Source organism: Cryptotermes secundus, unplaced genomic scaffold (assembly GCF_002891405.2).
Source record: "Cryptotermes secundus unplaced genomic scaffold, Csec_1.0 scaffold305, whole genome shotgun sequence".
NCBI classification, from domain to species: Eukaryota; Metazoa; Arthropoda; class Insecta; order Blattodea; family Kalotermitidae; genus Cryptotermes; species Cryptotermes secundus.
The window spans coordinates 55,635-77,430 of NW_019734353.1; the positions used below are offsets into that span (position 1 = coordinate 55,635).

A 21,796-nucleotide genomic window follows, 5' to 3' on the forward strand; every position below is an offset into this window, starting at 1 on the left:
TAGCCGTTAGTTGTAGATTGTTAAATAAACCCAATTAACCATCTCTACGGCGTCTTCAGTAACGTAAACACGTTACAATATTTTCAACAATATTGAAAAGTTCCTTTGTGGGGATATTGGTATACATATTTTCAATATCGAAAGAACACATTTGTATTTTGTTATTTATTTCAATGAATTGTAATGAGTACTAGTGTTTTTCACGTTCAAGGCATTAGGTAGTTGTAATGCATTTGTTAATATTGTGTTTAAGTGTTTAGCTAGATTATATGCAGGGCAGTTTGTCCAATTGACTGTTGGTCGTATGCGTTGTCCCTGCTTATGTAATTTAATGGTGCCGTATACATGTATGTGGTGCGCGGGGATACATGTTTATTAGTTTCGATTTATCTTTGTGTTTTATGATGTTTTTACAATTGTTTATGTAATTCCTTGTACTTTGTTGGTAATGTCGTGTGACAACTCAGTAAAGTTATTATTGTTAATGAAGTTATCAAGTTTATTGATATAATCGTCTTTTTCTAGAATGACTAGCGTGTTGCCTTTATCGGCTTTTGCTATTATTGAGTGACAATTAATTCTTGTTTGATGTTCTTTAGTGTGTTCCATTCTACATACTCTTTTTAATGTATATTTTATTTCTTTTTTTTTTTGTTTCTTAATTACTTTTGTAATTTTGTTATATAATTCATAATATTGTATCCAATTTTACTGGTTACTGCGATTCAGTTGTGTATATTATATGTTAACCATGTGTTTGCCTGATGATGGCTATTCATAGCCGAAACTAGGCACTGATCTTGATATTAGTTGTGTTGTGACGGTTGTATATTAGAGTATGCCCGTGCCCCCCCCCACGTCTCCTGAGAAGAAGTACAAATGTCCCCCTTCCCCTTTCTAGTGCCATCATATACCGCGTACATGTCCTCGTTGAATTTTGAAATTTATTTCACGATTGTTCAGTCTTGTCCACGCGTCGTACGCGCCGTCATTTTTGTGCGTCAGTGGCATTTCAGCCTCGGTGCAGAACTTACGTATCGCAGTACAAAATCGAGAAGTTTTTATTTCGTAGCAAGATGCTCTGGAAGTGCGTCGTGACGTTATAAGTACGAAGCTTTCGAAGGCAATAAAATCTAAAGGAAAGAAAGGTCGAAGGGATTTTCAACAAGATAATTGTTTACAACGAATAAATACGCTTCAAGCTGACTTTTAACAGAACCGGACATTAAAACGCGGAAAATATAGGAACCATAAAATAAAAAGACATCAGACTGGAAAATAACACAACCACTTCATAAGAGAATTGAATAGAAATAAGAACTAAATCATAACCAAAACAATATCCGTAAATTACCACGTAATATAACATCATGATTGCAACGACAAAGATTAATATGTAACAATACACGAGACTTCTAAACACGACGATATAATATCTTAACTCAGAGTGTTAACTGTATTTTATAATGTAGCCGCCCACCAACATACAGCTGCCACGACTATTGCTCGAGATGAGTTCTTTATCTCGTGGATACGGGTGCTTCGGATATGGGAGTGGACACACTTCGGGGTTCATGAATTACGGGGTCTCAAGAACACACCGTGTATTGCAGTCTTAATTTAAAATTTCGTACAGTGATCAATCTTTACATTCGTCCTCCGAGCTAGGCGCTTCGTCCATCCTACTCGCAACCCCTACTGTAAAACACTTCTCTGTCTACATTTCAACTACCGTCCACCTCCGCTCCCTATAACCGACTGCCTTCTCTTTACAAGTCCCCCAGTGGGCATAAAAGAACAAGAAAATAACAAGAGAAAGCCAAGGGTCGAGCCTGGCATCTGTACTACATTCGTATTTTTCGAGATGCCCATAAACCTTTATAGGTCTTCAACGCACACGCAGGGAACCCAAGACCCCTCCTGGCCGGTCTCGCACAAGGTCAGTTCATGGGTTTATGACACTAGGAGCAAAATGGCGACGTTAATGACAATAGTGACACCCTAAGCCTAAGGAGGACAGTGTTGAATTACAACTAGACGGTCCAGGGATGGTATCTCGCCGGAGGAGCGTCTCTCAGGCTGTGAAACAATGCATAAATTCGTCATTCCCTTAATTAAGTAATTTTGGCGAGGGGCGTACGGTTACAGTAATTTTGAACCTTTGTAATTTATTATTATATTATTTATGTGTTATACTATTGTATGAACACCTGTAAACATCAGTTAACAAGGTTTTTATTCTGGTTGAATGGGATATATAGGAGTAGTAATGGCTTTAACTTTGACGAAATGCTGAAAATCTCATGCATTAGTAATAATTGTAATACTGTGACATAAATCCATACAGAATGCAATTCAGTAGTTTAAGAATAAGTTGTTGGTGTATATCTGCCTTATCATTAGCCGAAACGTGTAGCAAGATACCATTGAAATCAATAAACTCGCTATACGCAGTTGATGTGAGCGAGATACTGAGAGCTGTTGTGTTATGACTGATAAACAATTAGTAAATATGCTGCTGTTGTACAGAACCGGAATACCGAACGTTTGCATATTTCGATGTACATTTTACTGAGTAGATGATAAATCTTGTTGACATCCTACATAACGTATTTGGGTGTAAAAATGTTTGGATACATTTAGCTGATTCAACTGAGGCATAGCTGAAAACTGTGCCTACGATATGGGACCTATCATCGCAACAAGTTCCATTAACAGGGCTGTTGCCAGACATGACTGCTGTACACCAAAGCATTGCATAGGACGACCTTGTTGCTTCGTGGCGTTACTAACTGCTGTGGACATCCAGATAATTTCTTTCGCCCACAATATTGGAATTTTGTACCAGCGATTCTTCGTAGCGCTTAAATATGTAGCTGTTTCTTAAAGCTGTCTGGGTACATTATGGAAGGCAATTCAAAACTTCGGTATTTATTTTTAAAAATGGTATGCCTGACGAGACCGCCTTTGTGGTCTAGTGGTCAGAGCTCCTGGCTACAGATCCAGAGGTCCCGGGTTCAGTTCCCGGCGCTACCATATTTTCTTAGTAGTAGTGTGTCTGGAACGGAGTCCACTCAACCTCTAACCCTCTAACCGCACTATGGCCCTGGGGTCGACTCATGCTCTTACAAGGAATCGTCCTGGGAGTAAAGGACGGCCGACGCGTAAGGTTTAACTATATATAATCACGGTGTTCATGTGATTTATATTTATAAGGAACATTCTTGTTTGTATGTTGGACCATGAAAATAAATTTTGTCTGAAGTGATGGAAATTGTGCCTTCCTGTTTCCTGGTGAAGTTTCGTTGATAGCTTTGGATTTAATCTTGTTGATACCTAAGGTTGTAAAAATAAATTCCATGCTCTGACAACGCAAGTTCCATAAACCGACCACGAATGGTAAGTTCGATGTTTGTTTTCTCGTTCACCCTCCTTTCACATTAGAAATTTGTATCGGATCCAGACACCGTGTCTTTGTTTTATAGGGCAGTACTGTTGCTCAATTGGTACGGTTACCTGCAGCTCATAGATCAGGATCACCAACTCTGGCACGTGTCAAGAGAATTCAAGACATTCGGGCATAAAGAAAAGTATTCCATAGTTTACATTTTAAGTTGGGAAAGTGAACGGAGATTTATACTCTACTATATGTATAGGTACTTCATGTTTCTTTTTACAAATAGAACGGTTACTTGAGAAAATTGTTCAGTGAAAGTTATTTCTAAACACACACACACACAAACAACTGCCATGGTGCATGACCCTTGAGATGTGATATTCGCTCAGTTGGTCAAGACATTCTCAGAAATTTATGGAGCCCCGATGTTCACGAGATCCTGCGCTGGGCCATATCCAGGGCCGGCCGAATTCTATTCACATACGCCCTAGTTATTTAAGATCCGTTGTAATATGAGTATCGGACCGCCTCTAGTGGTCAGCGTTCCTGGCTACGGATCCAGAGGTCCGGGTTCGGTTCCCGGCGCTACCAGATTTTTTTCTGAGAAGTAGTGGGTCTGGAACGGGGTCCACTCAGCCTCGTGATTATAATTGAGGAGCTATTTCAAGGAAATAGCGTCTCCGGTCTAGAAAACCAAAATTAACGGCCGTGGGGATTCGTTGCGCTGACCACGCGACACCCTCTATCCGCAAAAGTTGCCACTAAACTTCGCCGACAAGCGGCGGTCGCTCGGTCGGTATAGTTCGCTTGCGGACTTAGATCACGGAGTTTTTGTTTTTTGTTTGTTTGCATGCTACATGTCACACCCATTTCAGTCCTTCTTGTGATCACAAATTTTAAGGCTTTTTATGTAGATTTTATTTATAATCCTCTCTCTTATGTCCAAACATCATTCTCTTCGTGAGAGACCAAATGTCAACACCTACTTAAACAAGAGCAGTTGTGGTCTTTTAATCTTCATGTTTTTAATTATGAAACATGAAGCTAAAGAGAATGCGAACCAAATAGTAGCAGGCATTCCGCAAGTTTAATCTGTTCATAACTTCTTCCGGAATGTGATCTTGTTGTTACTGCCATTACCAGAAGTTATTTGAACGTTTCTGCATGTTCGAAGGGTTTATTAGCTATTCGTATATTGTTTTGTCCTGCATTGCGGTGACGAAACATAATCATATAGACCTCTTAGTTTACATCGCTTATCTTTACATAACCTTCACAGAAATTGTTTCCATTGTGGAAGCAGTGGCACAGGAAACTACTCTCCCATCTACTCCTCGTATATTTCTTCATTTATTTAACGAATCTGTCAGTAGGTTGGACTGTTTAGCGTCCAGAAGTAGGATAATCAATGAATAATGAATTGGAAAAGTTGGCGGAGAAAGCTTCCGTAGAATAATATTCCAACCCTGAGACCGGATAGGCCCTCCTCGGGCTGAGATTCGAATCCGAGACCTCGTTCACGAAGCAGGAAAGTTACGTATTCGACCGCAACATCCAGTGCTTGGTGGGTTTTTTTTTTTTTCTCCAAAAAGTTTGCGGAACGAAACTTACTGGGTTATATCCAAGGCTTGTTTCCCCGAGACATGCTCTCCCATTACATTGTTTTTGATTTGATCAGAATTATACATTAATCGGCACACTGCAAGACTCTTAAAAGATAAGGCTTGCGGTAAGGCTTGCGGATCTTTTGATCATTAGTACGGCGCGGAAATTATTTCAGGCTAGACGTGCGAGCCGTATGCGCGACACAAATGAATGCAGAATCTTACTAAAATGACTTCATGGAAAGTGCTATAATACTAGACCGCAAAGGTGATTACATTGAGGCGGATCATACGAAGATGTTTTCTAAGTATGGTATATGTAACTTTGTTTGTGTCCTTTTGCTGGCTTCGGTAATATCAGTTTTGAGCCGTCGGGTTCTGCTACCGGAGAGTTGGTTGATTATGCTGTATACTTTCCTTTCAGGTGTTCATATTTTTTGTGGTGGATTTGAGCCATCTTAAAACCATGGCTGCATATGATAGGCTCCTAAGTGAGCGACATTTGTAAATGTGGGGGTTGCGGATCCATGAACGCTACGAGGACTGGCTGTTCAGTGACTCCACATGAACCTCATTGTCAGTTGTTGGTTGTGGCTCGGCCGTGTAAGTGGCTGTCCTTATCCATTCATGGGTATGCACCTCTGCCATGCGAGTTTGATACCATAACAGGTGAATTGCAGGTGTGCCAACATAGAATGCCGATATAGTGTGAGTTTGTCAGAAACTCCGGGTTTATCGTGGTTAATAGATTAGGATATCTTGTCATAGGGCGAACGTTTTGGCTTGTGCCTGATGCTGTGTTATATTTAGTAAGCTGGCAGCGATTCGCGGGGCAGTCTGTTGCTGCCGCAGCCGGAGTCAGCTGTCTCTAGAAGATGTGTCAGTCAGTTGCTAATTTGTGTGTGTCCAACCCGCGGTGATTAGTACATTGGGCATGGACTTCCTTTCGAAGATTTTACAACGAAAACCTGCAAAGGTCAGTTAACTTACTACTTGCCTTTGACTTATTTCTTAGGGAATTAAGATTGTTTGTGGGAAGAAACTGTGAATTTTCATTATGACATCTGCCATCTAAGATTAGCATAACTGCGTTTTACCAAGTGCTAAATTTAGAGCAAGGTGTTTTGCGACTTGTCGGCGCGGAAAGATGGATACTTGTCAAGAGTCGTCATGAAGTCAGACATTCAAAATATAAATAACAGTATGGAAACAAATAACGTACGTTAGAAAAGTAATATCAGTGTTTTGTTTTGGGTTGCGATCTTTATTCTCAAGTTCGAAAATTATTGGAATAAGATTGGTGTGCGTGTACAAAACATTTTAAGCCGGAGTGTTGGATACGTTTTCTGAAAGTATACTTAGATAATATTAACAAAACCGGAAAATGTTCTCTTGAGGAGGTGTAACATTAGTAAGACGATCGTTGTCTTTGCAAAGAGTGCTGTTTTTGAGGTGATAATAACGTGAACTTCGTGATTATAATGGAAACGAATATTTTTTTGATGCATTAATCTTACCAATATCCGTACATGTAAAGGGATGGTTTCCCCACAGTAGATTGGGAACAATGTTGACTGTCATGATCGCTTAATAAGTAGCCGTACCCAGTCCTTTAGTGTAGATTTGGTTTTGTAGAATGTGTAACCTAGTAACNGTCGTGGTCTTTTGTCTCTTACATACCAGACGATGGGTGAAATCCAAAATAAGCCAAAAGAAGTACAGTATACACCATCGTCAGAATCCTTTCAAGTCTATAACAGGAATTTTAATATTGGATGTTGTATAAAAACATACTAATTTAACCGTGTTTTGACAAACTCTACACTGTTTTCCGCCCGTTTCTTCACCAGCCATTACCTTAAAGCGGCCCTGTCACTAGCTTATGACACCGGTATGCGCATCCTGCTAGCTATCTGAAAGCTTTGTTGAGTTGGTAAGGGGGGGGGGGGCAGGATGAAGGGGCTGGACATCGTGGGACAAATGTCTCTCTTTCTAAAATGGTGTTTATTCGTTCCTCGATACATTACTTTTTTCAATCGCAGTCCGATGATAACGGAACTATTCCATAGTCCGGGTTTGAATCCTAATTACGATGGCCCGACGTTATGAAAACATTCTTGAGACCATTGTCCTTCACATGATCATTCTGAATTTAAAACATTTCTCGTTCTTTAACATGCTTGCTCCCTGACGCCCATTCTTCTGTTATTAATGAACATTGTGTTCGGGAGTAGTATACCGTAAGGAAAAAATCAACTGCATATGATAACTACCCATAAAGGTAAAGTTGCCCCCTGTGCTTCACTAATGAAGTACTACAACATGAAGGCGTATGGGGGAGTGGATATATAGATCCACATTTTCTTGACCTCGGCACTAGATGGAGGTGAGTGGTCAGCTTCACGCCTCGGTCGCTTTACCCCTGGGGAAGGAACCCCTGGTACCCATTAGATAGGAGGTTGGGTGAACCCTAGAGCCGGTCTTGACATGGAGAAGTGAAAATGCTTGACCCCCACCGGGACTCGACCTCCGACCCCTCGGTCGTCCAGCCAGTAACCAGTCCCTCTACCGACTGCACTATCCCGGCTCATATGATAACTACTCGTGACATACAGAACATGTGCAGTCTAATTATGTTTTGATTGGATAACCCCCACTTGCATGGACAGATATTTCCCTTTGTTCAATGAAGCTTTAAGGCCTCCTGTACTGCCACTCATGCAGTGTAGTACGAGAATTATGCGAATACGTCTCATCTCCATAAACGATTTTCCTGAATTGACACTGGTATTTCTGTATTGCTGTCAGGTATGTCATTCACGAATCCCCCAGTTTTACTGCGTTCAGGATCGATTGAATTTCCTCCATCTGTAAAACAAGAAGTGCGTAAACATCCAGATATCTCGAAAGAGAATAAAATTTAGACAGTCCTGTGTTCAGTGACATGTTTCATACACGTAAGCCAATTCCCTCACTACGTTAACAAGGTTAAGTTTTGCCTTTTAATCATTTTTTCAAGGACGACGGGGAGTAATGATTTCATAGTCATCGATCTCGGTCTTTTTGTAGCGTAGATACTGTAAATAAGTCTTCTTGTGACCGTTTCGTCAGAATCATCTACAGTTGTATCAGTCTTCTTTCACCGGCCGTGATTTTCCCGAAGTTGAGAAAGAAATTGCAGCGTTTTTACCCATTTACCCCTGGTATACATTGTAGAGGAGGCTTGGTGGGCCTCAACCCGTCTGGGCCCTTTGGAGAAGACAGTGATCTGCCATTACTGTCTTTTTACTTTACCCGCCGCCCTCTTGTGCACCGTAGGACTCGAATTCGTTCATATGATCCAGTATGTGACATCCCACTTTGGTAGTGACCTTTGTTCAATATATCTGTAGGAAGAACTGGTTTTCTGGACTGAGCCAACCGTTGGTTTCTTTGCACAGAGTGGGGCAGGAGGCTGCAGCAATCCAGCTTCCACACCTGTAGCCGTCAACAAATCCGATCACGAGGCACACGTGCAGTTTGCTCGAGAATTCGTCGTCGAGTTAGTGGAGACTGTACCCAAGAAAAGGTAAGCCATACCTCATCCTGGAATTTCGAGTGGAATTCATGCACTACAAAACGGCATTGGATTAGCGATTCCTCCTCTACCTCCTCTCTTTATTCCCCCCCCCCTGGCACTAGAGCCCCAGTGGGCCTAGGCCTACCTCCATGAACTTCTCCGTTCACTTCGGTTTTTCTAGATCTTACACATACGGTAGGACTCCTAGGGCGAGTGATCACTCGTCGCAAGGCCTCTACCTGTAGACACAGAAAAACGCACACAAACATCCATGCCCTGAGTGGAATTCGAACCCACGATCCCGACTTCCGAGCGAGCGAAGACAATGCATGCCTTAGACCGCTCGGCTACCGTGACCGGCCCTCTTTTTATTCACAGTGTCAAAATTTCGTAATATCGTTGTCGACGCTACATAACCACTCTAATATGTAGATATTCGTTCGCCTGTCGTTTTCTCGTTAATTTGTTATTAATAGAGTTTCCGAAACAAGGTTGGTAACTACTTTTACACAATGGAGTAATGCAGTGAAAGGTATTAATATCATTTTAAGCATTCAATATTGATGTCCATCAGAATATGGAATTCATAATCTCTGAGGGTAGTCAGGATTGAGGCATGTTCTGAATTAATATTGATGATTTGGGTGGTAAAACTAATGTTGTAAGCCTAAATGGATTGTCACAGAAGGAATCTGAACGTATATGCAGGCAGAACTTTATTCCGAGATTTGTGTCGAAATCTTCAGACGATGTGATACGCCAAAGCGTATGGGATCATCAGTATGAACCACGGAATAAAAAATGTTCCAGCCTAAACCTGTACCGTATTAAAGTTTAAGGTTGACCAAGCCTTCGAAGTAATGAGGTGAAGTCCAGCAGCCACGAGTTGTTAAGTTGTATCTAGCGAATGGCAGTGACCACAGCAGGAGGAGTAATTGTGATACTGCAGATGGCAGTAATTGGGACACTGTAAATTGTGTAAGTGTAAGAGCGAGTGTTCAATAAATTCGCTACATCCAGGACGGCATAAAGTTATTTGTCGCGTCACATACCCAACACGTGACAATATATTAAAATAATTTCATGATGTTCACCTTCTGTGAGGATCTTGCTATGTCCTTGGTTTCAAGCCCCTTTTTTGTATTATTGCAAATGTTTATACTATAATTGGTAAGTGGTGTGGTATTGCATATGGTCAGGCAGAGGAATGTTACTGCCAAAGTTATTCGCTTGTGAAGTGGTTTTAGACCCGAAAGTCGTATTAAGTCCATTGTGCATAGTATTCATTGAATCGTTCGTAAGCTACTCTGTTGGTGAAGAAATTTAATGCTTCGGAATACGGACCCGAGTTCCGATTCCTCGAATCATAACACGGAATTAACGATCACCGTCCTGCCTGTTGTTCCTGTACACCAGGGATGCTTAGTCGTTTAGGCAGACGGGCCGAACTAAACGATACAGTATGCTGCGAAGGCCAGAACATTCAAATAGCTGTGAGTAAGTGTAGCTGAGCCCTTCTTGAGAAGCCGCAAATTGCGCAGTTATTCAAGAACGTCCCAAAATTTTATGGAACCCGAAGGTTCATTGCCTTGTTCACAAGAGGGCTCCACTGGTCCCTATCCTGAGCCAGATCGATCCATCCCATCCTATGTCTAAAATCAATTTTAATAATATCCACCAACCGACGTCTTGTACTTCCTAGTGGTCTCTCTTCTTCTGGCATTCCCACCAATATCCTATGCGCATTCCTCGTCTCCCCCATTCGTGCTATATTCCCCGCCCACCTCATCCTCTTTGACTCGATCATTCTAATTATACTTGGAGAAGAGTACAAGTTATGAAGCTCCTCATTATGCAGTTTTTTCCTACCTCCTGTCTCTGCATCTCTCTTCGGTCCAGATATTCTCCCCCAACACCCTGTTCTCAAACATGCTCAGTCTGTGTTCCTCCCTTAGTGTCAGAGACGAAGTTTCACACCCATACAGAACCACAGGCAAAATTATAGTTTTGTAGATTCTAATTTTTATGTTTTTGGACAGCAGACGAGAAGACGAAAGGTTCTGGACTGAATGGTAGCAAGCATTACTCGAGTTGAATCTTCCCTTAATTAGAGTAATGAATTATATAATTTGTGTGTGCTGCTTAGCAGTGTTCTAAGTTAAAGCCTCTAATCGGCCAGCGTTTTACCGTGTGTTTGGAAGACCAGCGCTTGTATGTTTGGATGTTTTAATAAACAACCAAAAATAGATGTATGTTTATGACAAATTGGAAGTTATGTGGACCTACAGTGTAAGTCGTACTAGTAGGAGAGGAATAAATTTAGAAGCAGACCTGTGATGGGTTGTATGTTGAAATGAATTTGCCTGTGATTCAGAACGCTGTCAACGCGGTGCTATGTCTCGCACATGCTTGCGGGCTTGATACAGTTTATCCAAACCGAGGTAGTTTAAAGAAGGAAGTCCGTTTCCTATTGCAAGGGCCGCGCCATAGCTCAAGCGGTTAGTCGCTGGCTTCCCACCGTGGCGGCCCGGGTTCGATCCCGGGTCTGGTCAAGTGGGATTTGTGGTGGACAAAGTGGCGCTGGGGAAGGTTTTCTCCCAGTACTTAGGTTTCCCCTGACAATCTTCATTCCACCAAATTCTCCATCATCATAAATACCCGGGGCAGGTACAATAGGCCACTCAGTGGCCGCCGTGCCGAGTGGACCCATGTGATTTCTCTCGCAGCCCTTTCTGCAGGTAGTGTGTGGAAGTTACTGTTGCTGTGTTAGTAATTTTCNCCCCCGTGTAAATGTCCCTGAATCAAAATTAAATGTTGGAATGAAACTGGCATGTTCGGCCGCCAACACAGGCGCTTTTCCTCGGTTTTATAGTTTATAGACATTGTTGACGGAGTAATAAAGAAGCCTTAAGTGGGAGTCCTGCTTGCCTGCCTGTCAGACCAACCGATCGACTTAGTGTCAGCGCCCACATTATTCGACAGGTTTTCTTAAACGTTAATGTAGGAAACTCTCGCCAGACGTTGTCGAAGCGTTTCGTTTTTCGGCCATATTGATCTTCATAAAGCGTGGCAGCGTAATTGTTTGTGGCCCCTTACAAGCAGGCTGCTATTTAATGTGTGCCAGTCTGCAAATTTTATATATTGTCACGTGTTGGGTGTGTAACGCGACATATAACTTCACGCCGTATTGGATATTGAAAATTTATTGTACACTCGCGCTTACATTTACACAATTTACAGTTTCACTATTACTGCCATCGGCAGTATCACAATTACTTCTCCGCTGGAGTCCCTGCCATGCATTCGATACAACGCGACTCGGCGACTGCTGCATTTTAACTCTCTCGTTCGTCCCAAGTCCAAGTCACATTGCGACTGACGGTCAGTCAGTCTGTCTGTCTTGGTGTCGAGCCCTGGCCGGGGCTCATGACCAGATTTTTTTTTCCTTATATCGAAGCTACTGTCCTCTCCATTTGGGGTGCCCTCTCTGACGAGAGGTGGGGTCTGTCATTTGTCAATCATAGTCCATATTTGTAAGTCCGTTGTCAGTATTTACATATATTTACAAATTTGATCTTAATTCCTAATTTTGTGTACAATATATACAAGGCTCAGTACAGCAGATTACGCCCTATTTCTTGTAGTATTCGCTACCACGGCAGTCTAGTCACTTGAACGGTAGTATGCCTGACCGCCGCCAAGTTTAAGCCTCTTGTACTTTCTGTGTCGGGCTTCGCCTTATCGGATGTTGCGAACATTATCATTTTCATGATTTTTTATGACTTCTGCTTGTTTCCTGCATAATTTTGTTATATAGTCATATACGTACGGGATTTTGAATGCCATGTGCAAATCGCGGACCGGTGTGCGCCTTGGAAAATTGCCAGTAGTGCGGAGAACCTTGTTTTGTAGGCGCTGCAATTTCACTAGAGGAGTGTCTGCCGCAAACTCCCAGGCGGGACTAGCAGAAGTCATTACGGATCTAATAAGAGTTTTGTGGAGGGTCATTTTAATGTCAGCGCTCAATCGCTCACTTTTGAATAGGGAATATACTCTAATGAATGTTCTGAAGGCCTTGGCTTCGATCATTTCTATGTGCAATCTCCATGTAACTCTTATCGAAGATTACACCTAGATATTTTGTACTATTTACAGATTAAATATTTCGTCCATTTAGAGTGAGACTAGACTCAGGCGGTCGACGACCACAAGAGAAGTAGACCCCCTGAGTCTTATCTTCATTAATTTTAATATTCCAGCGCTCTCGTTACACATTCCAGTCTCCCTTATAAACCCTCAATCGGACAGCGGAAAACCCACATCGCTTCGCTGTTGCGTAAACGCCCTGTTTACAGGCGTTGCTGGGGAACGTTGCCGAGAGTTGTTTATTGCTGCGTAGTAACCGTGGTGTCCCCTGTTATGTCACCGCGGGGAGGGTGTCTTTACTGAGCGTTGCGTAATGATGGAAGGAGTGGGGGTATGTGACGTCACTCGCGAGACCGCAGAGTTCAAGTGACCCCTACTCTCTGTTGCGCCACCCACGTCACAATATGTTACCACAAGTGGAAAACTTATTTCCATGATGTGTATGTATTGACCATCTTCTAGTGCACACAATCTCACTTGTCACTTCACTACATGTTTCGGCATCACTGTGCCATCCTCAGGTGTGTTATTTACGTTAAACTATTGCACTGCTCGCCATCATGTGTCGTTTATAAAATTATTTAGAATGTATATTCGTCATATACTATAATAAAATTTATATATTAAAATTTTGTTAAGATTTATCATCTTATACGTCATATTTCAAACTCGCGTATTATATCAGTCTTCCACTATGGGAGTCGTTCTTCGTATATTTTGCGTATACTGCGTCTTGTGATGTGTCCTCTTGTGGCTGCGTGCGTTGACTTATTGTCTTATCGACGGCCATTTTCATTGCCCATTTCATTGTGGAAAATAAGTTACATTAAACATTATTAATTTTCCCCGTTTACTTAATTGTTCATGTCATATCATAAGGAATAGAGCACAATTTCGAAATCATTCACTGCGTGCTTCAAAAATTTGTTGGGGGGTGGCAAGAGCCTTGCTATAAACTCGAGATCCTTGGAAGTCAGCTATGTTGGACAGATTTAACTAATAGCCGTTTTCTTGCAAACAAATAGCGTTTTATATGGAGGCTGTGTCTTTCAATAGTCTGTGACTTAGTATTAGCACCTACACTACAGGACTGGTTTTCTTAAAATTCAGTATAAGAGAGTTCCACGAAAATTGTCAGGCAATACTATATCTCAGCCATATTGACCAATAATAAAGCTTGGTTTACAGAAGCCCATAAATTGACATTTCTGTGTATCCCATAAACTGTTTCACAAATTCAAAATTCAGTGTGGGAGGCTTCCACCAAAATTTATTTAGCAGTTACAATTTTCTGCCATGTTAATCTATAATAAATAAAAAATGTTGTAGTTAAGGGAACTGTATCTGAAGCTTCATAGATTAATCATTATTGCCCTTGAAGCATTGTCACTTTCTCATGTTAACATCCTTGCTGGGAAGTTCTTGAGTAGCTTCTCAAGAAGGGCTCAGCTTAATATGTGAGCGAGTGAGTCATCTTTGGTGCATTTGGAATCACCAAATATGTAGGAAGAGCAGTTTTATTGTTACTGATATGTCAGAACCTAACTCTTTACTAAATAAAACAAGAGTGTGATGCTTACATGTAAACAGTTTTGAGGCATGCAGCATATTGAACATTGTATGTGTCCTCATTCAGCAAAATGAAACATGCAACAGCATGCACCATGCAGCATGTTGCGAGTAGCTGCTTCAGTGTAACCAGGGCTTTGCGGTCAGATTACTTTGATTTTGCAATAATAACAGTTCTACCTAATTAAGAGTGATTATTGAAGCAGATGTTTCACAAAATACTGCACTTTTATAATGAAATACACAATCTAATCGAAACAACTTCACAGCAGGGTTCTGATCAAAGATCATGTGTGCATCACTGTATATAATGCATCATTTGGCCAAATACAATGAATAAGCAGCCAGAAATTCACTGGCCTTTTGAAACATTTCAGCATTTTCCTTTCTATGAATTTTTTTTTTTTGTCAGTATTTCAGGAAAGAGGAAGCAAACTGTGCTTTTGGGCTCTTTGCACACATGTATGTAATTTATTTGGCTGTAGGGGTCTGTTTGGTACTAATGCATCAGTTTCCTTCTGCAGTGAAAAGGCAGCTCTGACTAAACATTTGGAAGAAGAGGATGTTGTTTCTGTGAAATCTGTGACACCATCTGAAGGCAGTCTGCAAAGTGGCATCAGTGTTGCAGGAAGTACTTCTTTACCTGATTTGTTACAGCCAGAATTTGTCTACAAGAAACAAACAGATACAGGTTTGAAATGATTTTGGATTAAATAGTTTCTGAATATGGTGGGTTGTTAATCAGGTTGCCATTAAAAATCTTGATTATTTGTGCACCAAGTGTTATTGTACCTTGTTGAATAAATTTTAGTGGCCCTATTGTATGATTTCTTAGCGTGTTCTTAGACATTTAAATTTTGTTAGTAGCAGTAGCGTAGTTGGTTGGGACACTATGCTACAAGCCAGAAGGTCACAGGTTCAAGTCCCGATGAGGTCATTAGATTGTTTTTTTTTCAATTGACCTAATCCTTTGAGCTGCACTATGGCCCTGGGGTCAACTCAGCCTCTAACAGAAATGAGTACCATGGATTAATTAAATAATTATACTGGGGAGTAAAGCACGGCCAGCGCATGAGGCTGACAACCTTACCGCCATCTTTGAGCCAATTGCCTAGATAATGTGCGACCCTCAACGTCTCACAACCCTATGGGCCTCTACAGACAGTTACAGGGATAGCTTTACTTTTTTATTACTTTTATAGGCAGCCGAAACACTTTCAAATGTCAGGAATTTCACAGTTATCTTCACATATTATACTTCTAAATTTAAAGGCACAGCTTCATTTATTAAGTGTTCTGTACTTGAAGTGGGAAAGTAAGTAGCATCATGGCCCTCTTTCATGACTGTTATCTCCAGATCCGTTTTTGTAGGAGACTGCCATAACTGATTTAACTAACTCCCTGATATTAAAGCCTGAACGGTCTACTAATAGAAAGTTTGCCATTTCAGCGAAGTCTTTCATCAAAATGTACTTCATTCTTCACCCCCCCCCCCCTTCCCGTAGCATCCTCCCATCTGTATCTTTCTGAAACTGTGTGAAAAATATTTATTTCAGCATACCATCCAATTTGTGGTGACATTACTAAAGACCAGATAATGAACATACATACTGATCTCGTTAAATATAAACATAAAATATGTATCTTCCATACTTTAAGTCTGAATGAGTGAACTATTTTTATGTCATGTATGTATGTTTTTATACAGGGTGGTTCACTCAGAGGAGGCCCTGAATTAATGATTATAAATCATTCAATAATTTACTGATGAAATTTAAACTTGCGGAATATGTATCTTGGTAGTTGTTGAAATAATTGGTTACAAAAGATGGACAAGGTCCTGAATTAATAATTATAAATCTTGCAGTAATTTACTGATGAAAAGAAACTTGTTGAGTATTTATCTTGGAAGATGTGTATACAAGTGGATTACAGTAGATGTTGCAGTTGGTTCCTTTCCTAACTCTGTTACAAGTTATTGCAGGCAGACCTCCTCATGTTGAGTCCATAGGGTATCTATATATCATATGCATTATTCCATTTCATGACACACAGAATCACAGACTGGAACATGTGGCATGAACTAGGAAGGCAGGGACTGGGTCACCGTTGCAAAGTACACAGTGTTGCCAGGTTTCATATTCATGAGTAAAGTATTTTCACAATTTATAAGAATTAACTGAGGGCCTCCTCCAAGTTTATCCCTCTACAGAGGACTGATTCAGAAGGGTTAAGAAATGTTGAATGTAAAGGACATTTGTGGATGCTGTAAGTAATCATCTTTCCACTTTAGTTATATGTGTGGGTTTGTGTGTGAATACTTATTTACATTCTTGGTTAAATTAATATATTGCTGTTGTAAGTTATATAAACCTATTATTATTTCTTTCCTTGTGTAGTATGTAAATGCTCACATCGTTTTCAATTTCTCATCTCTGGCATAGTTGTAAAATGGCCATACCAGGTTATGTGACGCAAAAGTGACCTATGACACAGTTCCATTGTTTGGCAAAACATGCAATGCATAAGTGACCACCACGGGGTGCTTGCAATAGATAGAATGAACATTCATCACTGAAGATTATATTCTTGACATTGCAAAATAAATGAGGAGTTCCAATATTTAAGTACAGCTTATTGACAAAATATTGTTGCTTTCAGTGGTACCAATATTAAAGTAGATTTATCTTTCAGATATATATAAGGCATGGTCCATAAAAACAGTCCCCTGCACTGTGACCTTCAATGATCTATTATGCTTTATCTTTCAGATACAGACACAACTGAATACGAGAGTGCTGCAGAGATTGATCCCCTTGATGCAGGGTCTCCTGTTGGGAGCCTTATTGCCAGGGATCTCCTCTCAGGCTTCCAAGGGGCTTTAGATGAAAAAGGGAAAGTGACAGAAAGTGCAGCTGCTGGAAGTCCTGTTGAGCCAGCTGCCAGTAACAAAGCTGAAAGCATTGAGAGCAGCATTATATCATCTGAATTTGAAAAGACATTTGAATACAAAACAGTCACAACTGATAACTCTGTGTCACGAGGTAGTGAATCCTCTTCTCTGTCAGAAGCATATGAAGATGCGGGTGATACAGCAGTCAAAACTTCAGCTGGTGAACTCAAAGTGAAAGCTCTTGATATTAGTGGTTTATGTTTGTGTATTGGTAATTTATGCTTGGATAGTCCAAGAAGAACAGAAAAGGGCAATTTATCGTTTGATAATAAGGACTCGGTATACAATTCAAATTCAAGCTCTGACATTTCAATCCCAGTTAGTAAAATTGATATAATTGGGTCTGGGAAATGTACACAGGTTACTAATCAGCTTGAAGTTTTTTCACGTACTTCATGTGGTGATTCCACATTTTTTCCTGAAAACAGTGAAGAATCTGGTCTGGGAGTCTTAAAGAACTTAGAAACAACTAACAAAGCTGATGGAGTTGAAAGCCCTCAGAAATTTCCTGTTTTATTTGAAGCTGCTAAGACATTTGATTCTGGGGCTTTTTCAGTAGAAGATAACCTTCCAGCTTTAGTTGAAAACGGTGCCAACACAACAAGAACTGTTAAGATTGACAGGAATGTAGAAGCGGAAGTCAGTAAGACTGTTATAGAACATAATCACGCTGACATTCATCAAGCTGTCGCTGAAAGTAATGAAATTCAGGACGAGATCCCATTTGTAGTAGAATATAGTGAGAAAGCAGTCTCAAAGGAATCTGATATACATAATACGGAAAACATTCAGGTATGTCAGTGTATAGTTACTATTAATGAGGCACAAGAAAATCATGTAGTAGATGTTACCAAAGGCTTCAGAAAGTCTGATATTGTAGAGAAAATTTGTCTCACTGAAGCTGAAGACATTAACTCGGCTCCTGCCAAATCCACGACCCCCATCGGCATTGCGTTTGATGTTGAAGAACCTTTGTTGTCTACAAATGTAACAGATTCTGTTGAAGAAACTGAGAATTGTCTCAGAGGTAAATCATTACAAGACTTAGATTCTACATGGACTTCTACATCACATGAAGATTTGATTGTTGAAAAGGAAGCAGTTTCACAATTTACTGATTCTGCAGTTCATAACAAGTCTGAGCCAGAAGCTGGAATCGCTCTTACATCTGCTGAAGTGCCAGACATTTCAGATCTTATTGTTGCACCTATCCCTGCCACTTTTGCGCACATTGAAGCTGGAGAATGGAAATTGCCAGTTGAGACAGAACAGTTACAAAAGGTTGTTAAGGAGACACCTACTGTTTTGAATGAGCTCTTTGAAATCTGTAACCGCCAGCAGAAAGACCTAGAACTAGACAGTGAAAAGTTTGTTGATGGTACAGAATTTTTTAGTTCTCCGTCCAAGCCAGGAAATTTGAGTGAGAAGGTTGAATTTCATGTTCCTCATAGCCCTGTTCCCTCCAAATTAAAAGAAAGTGTCTTTGATCAGCCAGCTGCAGGTGAATTCGAAGAATTTGATCAAACAATAGCTGATGAAGCTGAAAGTATATTGCAAGAGATTATGAACTCATCTTCTGAATGTTATGAAACAGCTTTAACAGAAAGTGACAATAGACATTTAAACAGTACTCAACAAACTAATTTGCTGAATATTACCAAGGTGATGGCAGATGCACAAAGAGTGTCCAGTAGTACAGCTGCCGTGGATGAGACCAGTGTCGGTCCCTTTGTCTGTCAGGCATCCTTGCATCGGTCTCCACCACCATACTGTAAAACTTCTCCAAGATCATCAAGCTCAGTTCCCAGTCCTTGTGAGTCACAATGCACAAAGTCAAAGATGTCATCCATAAATGCAGTGAAAGGCGGTTCTCCATGTAACCATGTATCAGGAGGTGCTTCTCCAAGTACCTGCTCAGGGAAAAACAGCCCAGATCACAGAACTTCCTGTAACAAGGTAAATAAGAAATTTTATAGATATTGCACAGTTTTGAGAATTACTGTTAGTATGGGTAAGCTATATTTATAAAATTTCAGGAATAGTACTGAACAGATATTCATATTAGAACATAAGGAAAAGAAAAAGAAAAAAAAAGGGGGGGAAAGAACCCCCTTAAAATCTGAAACATGGACTATAACTCAACTCGATTTGAAAAATGTTTTGAAATTATATTACCTCTATTTATTTAGGAATCTGGTTCTATTTCAGTCATCAGACATAAATGCTTTATAATATATCATGAGAGAATTAATGAAACCTAAAGATGTGCAACAGTAAGCTTTGTCACTGTCCTTTTGATGTAAATATTACATATTGTTTTACTGTGAAGTTTGATCTGATGTTATAGGAAAGCAATTTACTTATGTATACATATGAGGTGCTATCAGAAAGTTCTCGACTGTTGTTGTTGTCGTAACTGCCTCATTGAAAGAAGATGAGTGGGGAGGTTAAGGTCACACTTCAGCAAGTCTGTAGCATTAGTCTGCCACGTGACACCGCAGTGTGAACATGCATTGTTTTTACACAAGTGATTTTCAACTGTTCCATTTTGTCATGGCAAAATTGAGCAACATGTCTGCATCAAGTTTTGCGTGAAGCTAGGTAAATCTGCTACCAAACCCCCTGAAATGCTTTGTGAAGCTTTTGGAGAAGCTGGACAGCTGTTTTTGAATGGCATTCATGTTTCAAGGCTGGTCGAGTGTCAGTTGAAGATGATGAACGTTCAGGGTGAGCAAGCACCAGCAAATTGGCAGAAAATGTTGAAAAAATTGATAACTCATTGACGAAGATTGTCACCGAACAATCCATGAGCTCACAGACACCACTGGGTTCAGTTATGGAGTTTGCCAGGTCTTAATAGAAAATTTGAACATGCACTGCATTGCCGCGATACTTGTTCCCCAACTCCTGACAAATGATCAAAAGCAGTGGTGCGTAAACATGTGTCTTGAGCTACGGGAGAAGGCTAACAGGGACCCAACTTTTATCACTAGGATCATAACACATGATGAAAGTTAGATTTACTTGTACAGTTATGATCCAGAATCAAAGCAACAATCGCCACAGTGGAAGAGCCCACAATCGCCAAGAGAAGAAAAGTGGCGGGAGGTCTGGAGTTCCACAATGAGGATGCTCATTTTTTTTTCCAATGTGAAGGGGATTGTCCATCATGAATTTATTCCTCCTAACATTACTGTCAACTCAGAATTTTACTCGTACTGTGACGTTTTGGGACTTGTGAGAGAAAATGTGCAACGAAAAAGACCGGGACTTCCTTGCAGCCACAACTGGTTCCTTCACGACAATGCACCCATCCACACGCCCCTGAAAACCACACAGTTTGTGACTAACAACAGCATGTTTATCGTTCCCCATCCTTCCTCCTCGCTGGACTTAGCCCCCTGTGATTTCGCTTTGTTTCCCAAATTGAAAATGAAACTGAAGTGATGTTTTTGAAGCAGTGGCTGACATCCAAAGGGAATCACAAGCAGTACTTGACAGCATTAAGGAAAATGACTTCCACACTGATTTTGAAGCATGGGGAAACGATAGAATCACTGTGTATGTTCCCAAGGAGACTGTTTTAATGAGGTGGCAGCCAAAATTGAGTGAGTTAAACTAGCATTTTTGACCTAGTCTGGGAACTCTCAGATAGTACTTCATATTTATTACACTTTTTCAACAAACTCATTCCCTGAAACAGCTGTTTTCTAGAAGGTGATTGTCACCCTACTAGTAGAGAAATCCCCTCCTGTTATGATGTTCGTCATCATATTTGCAGGAACTTTCCACTGGTTGGATGAATCCAGTCCATGTCCTTGCACCCTATTTGTCTACAGTCCTTTTTAATAAGTCAGTAGTACTATGCTAACATTACATGAAACTGTACAGTCATTTCTGTGCCAGGAGAGCTCACCCAAGAGTTCAGTCAACCCAGAGGTGAATCAGAGTGAAGCAGGACCTGAGATTGCAGATACACAGTTGTACAGTAGAGATGGTAAGTTGTAACTTACATCATTCTGTCTTCTGTCAGGAGACCTTTATGGACCAGTAAAGGATTCTGTACTGGTCTCCAGGTCAAGATAAAAACTTCTTGTACAGTGAGGTGGAAACATTTTTACTGCTGGTATATGAAGTAACATTGTTCAGGGTTCTCATTGGTACACATTAATTATGTATGCATATATTATATACAATTGTTCAACAATTAAATGATTGCAGCTTCAGACATCCAAGTGTTGTAACAATATTTGATATGAAATGCTACTCCAAGTAATTCACTTTAGTATGATAAATCTCAAAACAATCCCCTACATAGAGCCCTGCTCCAGTAACTTTTAGCAGTGGATTGTGGTGTACTTCCAAGTGACTTGTCTGTGTGGTATTTCCCTGCATCCACTCAGACTTTACAATGTGCAGGCATTTTCCTTTTTATTTTGTGCTTGTTGTGGAAATCCTGTTGGCAAATTGATCTCTGTCCACAATTCTGCCCAGAGAACTTTTCTGTGATTGTTCTGTCAGTTCTGTCCTTGCTTTGGCAACAACCCCTTCTGCCATTTTTTTATCCA

General features: G+C 40.6%; 1 protein-coding gene across 3 annotated transcripts in view; it reads left to right on the forward strand.

Annotated features, from left to right (window-relative positions):
• LOC111868830 (transforming acidic coiled-coil-containing protein 3) overlaps positions 1–21,796 on the forward strand; it is an 87,520-nt gene that overhangs the window by 43,428 nt on the left and 22,296 nt on the right. For 2 of the 3 annotated variants that reach the window (XM_023859843.2, XM_023859845.2), the window contains 4 exons: positions 8,442–8,569; positions 14,800–14,966; positions 17,047–19,184; positions 21,135–21,225. In XM_023859843.2, coding sequence (XP_023715611.1) covers positions 8,442–8,569; positions 14,800–14,966; positions 17,047–19,184; positions 21,135–21,225 — 2,524 coding nt within the window. Of the gene's footprint in view, positions 1–5,697; positions 5,978–8,441; positions 8,570–14,799; positions 14,967–17,046; positions 19,185–21,134; positions 21,226–21,796 lie in introns of those variants that run through there. The other variant, XM_023859844.2, reaches the window with a different exon arrangement.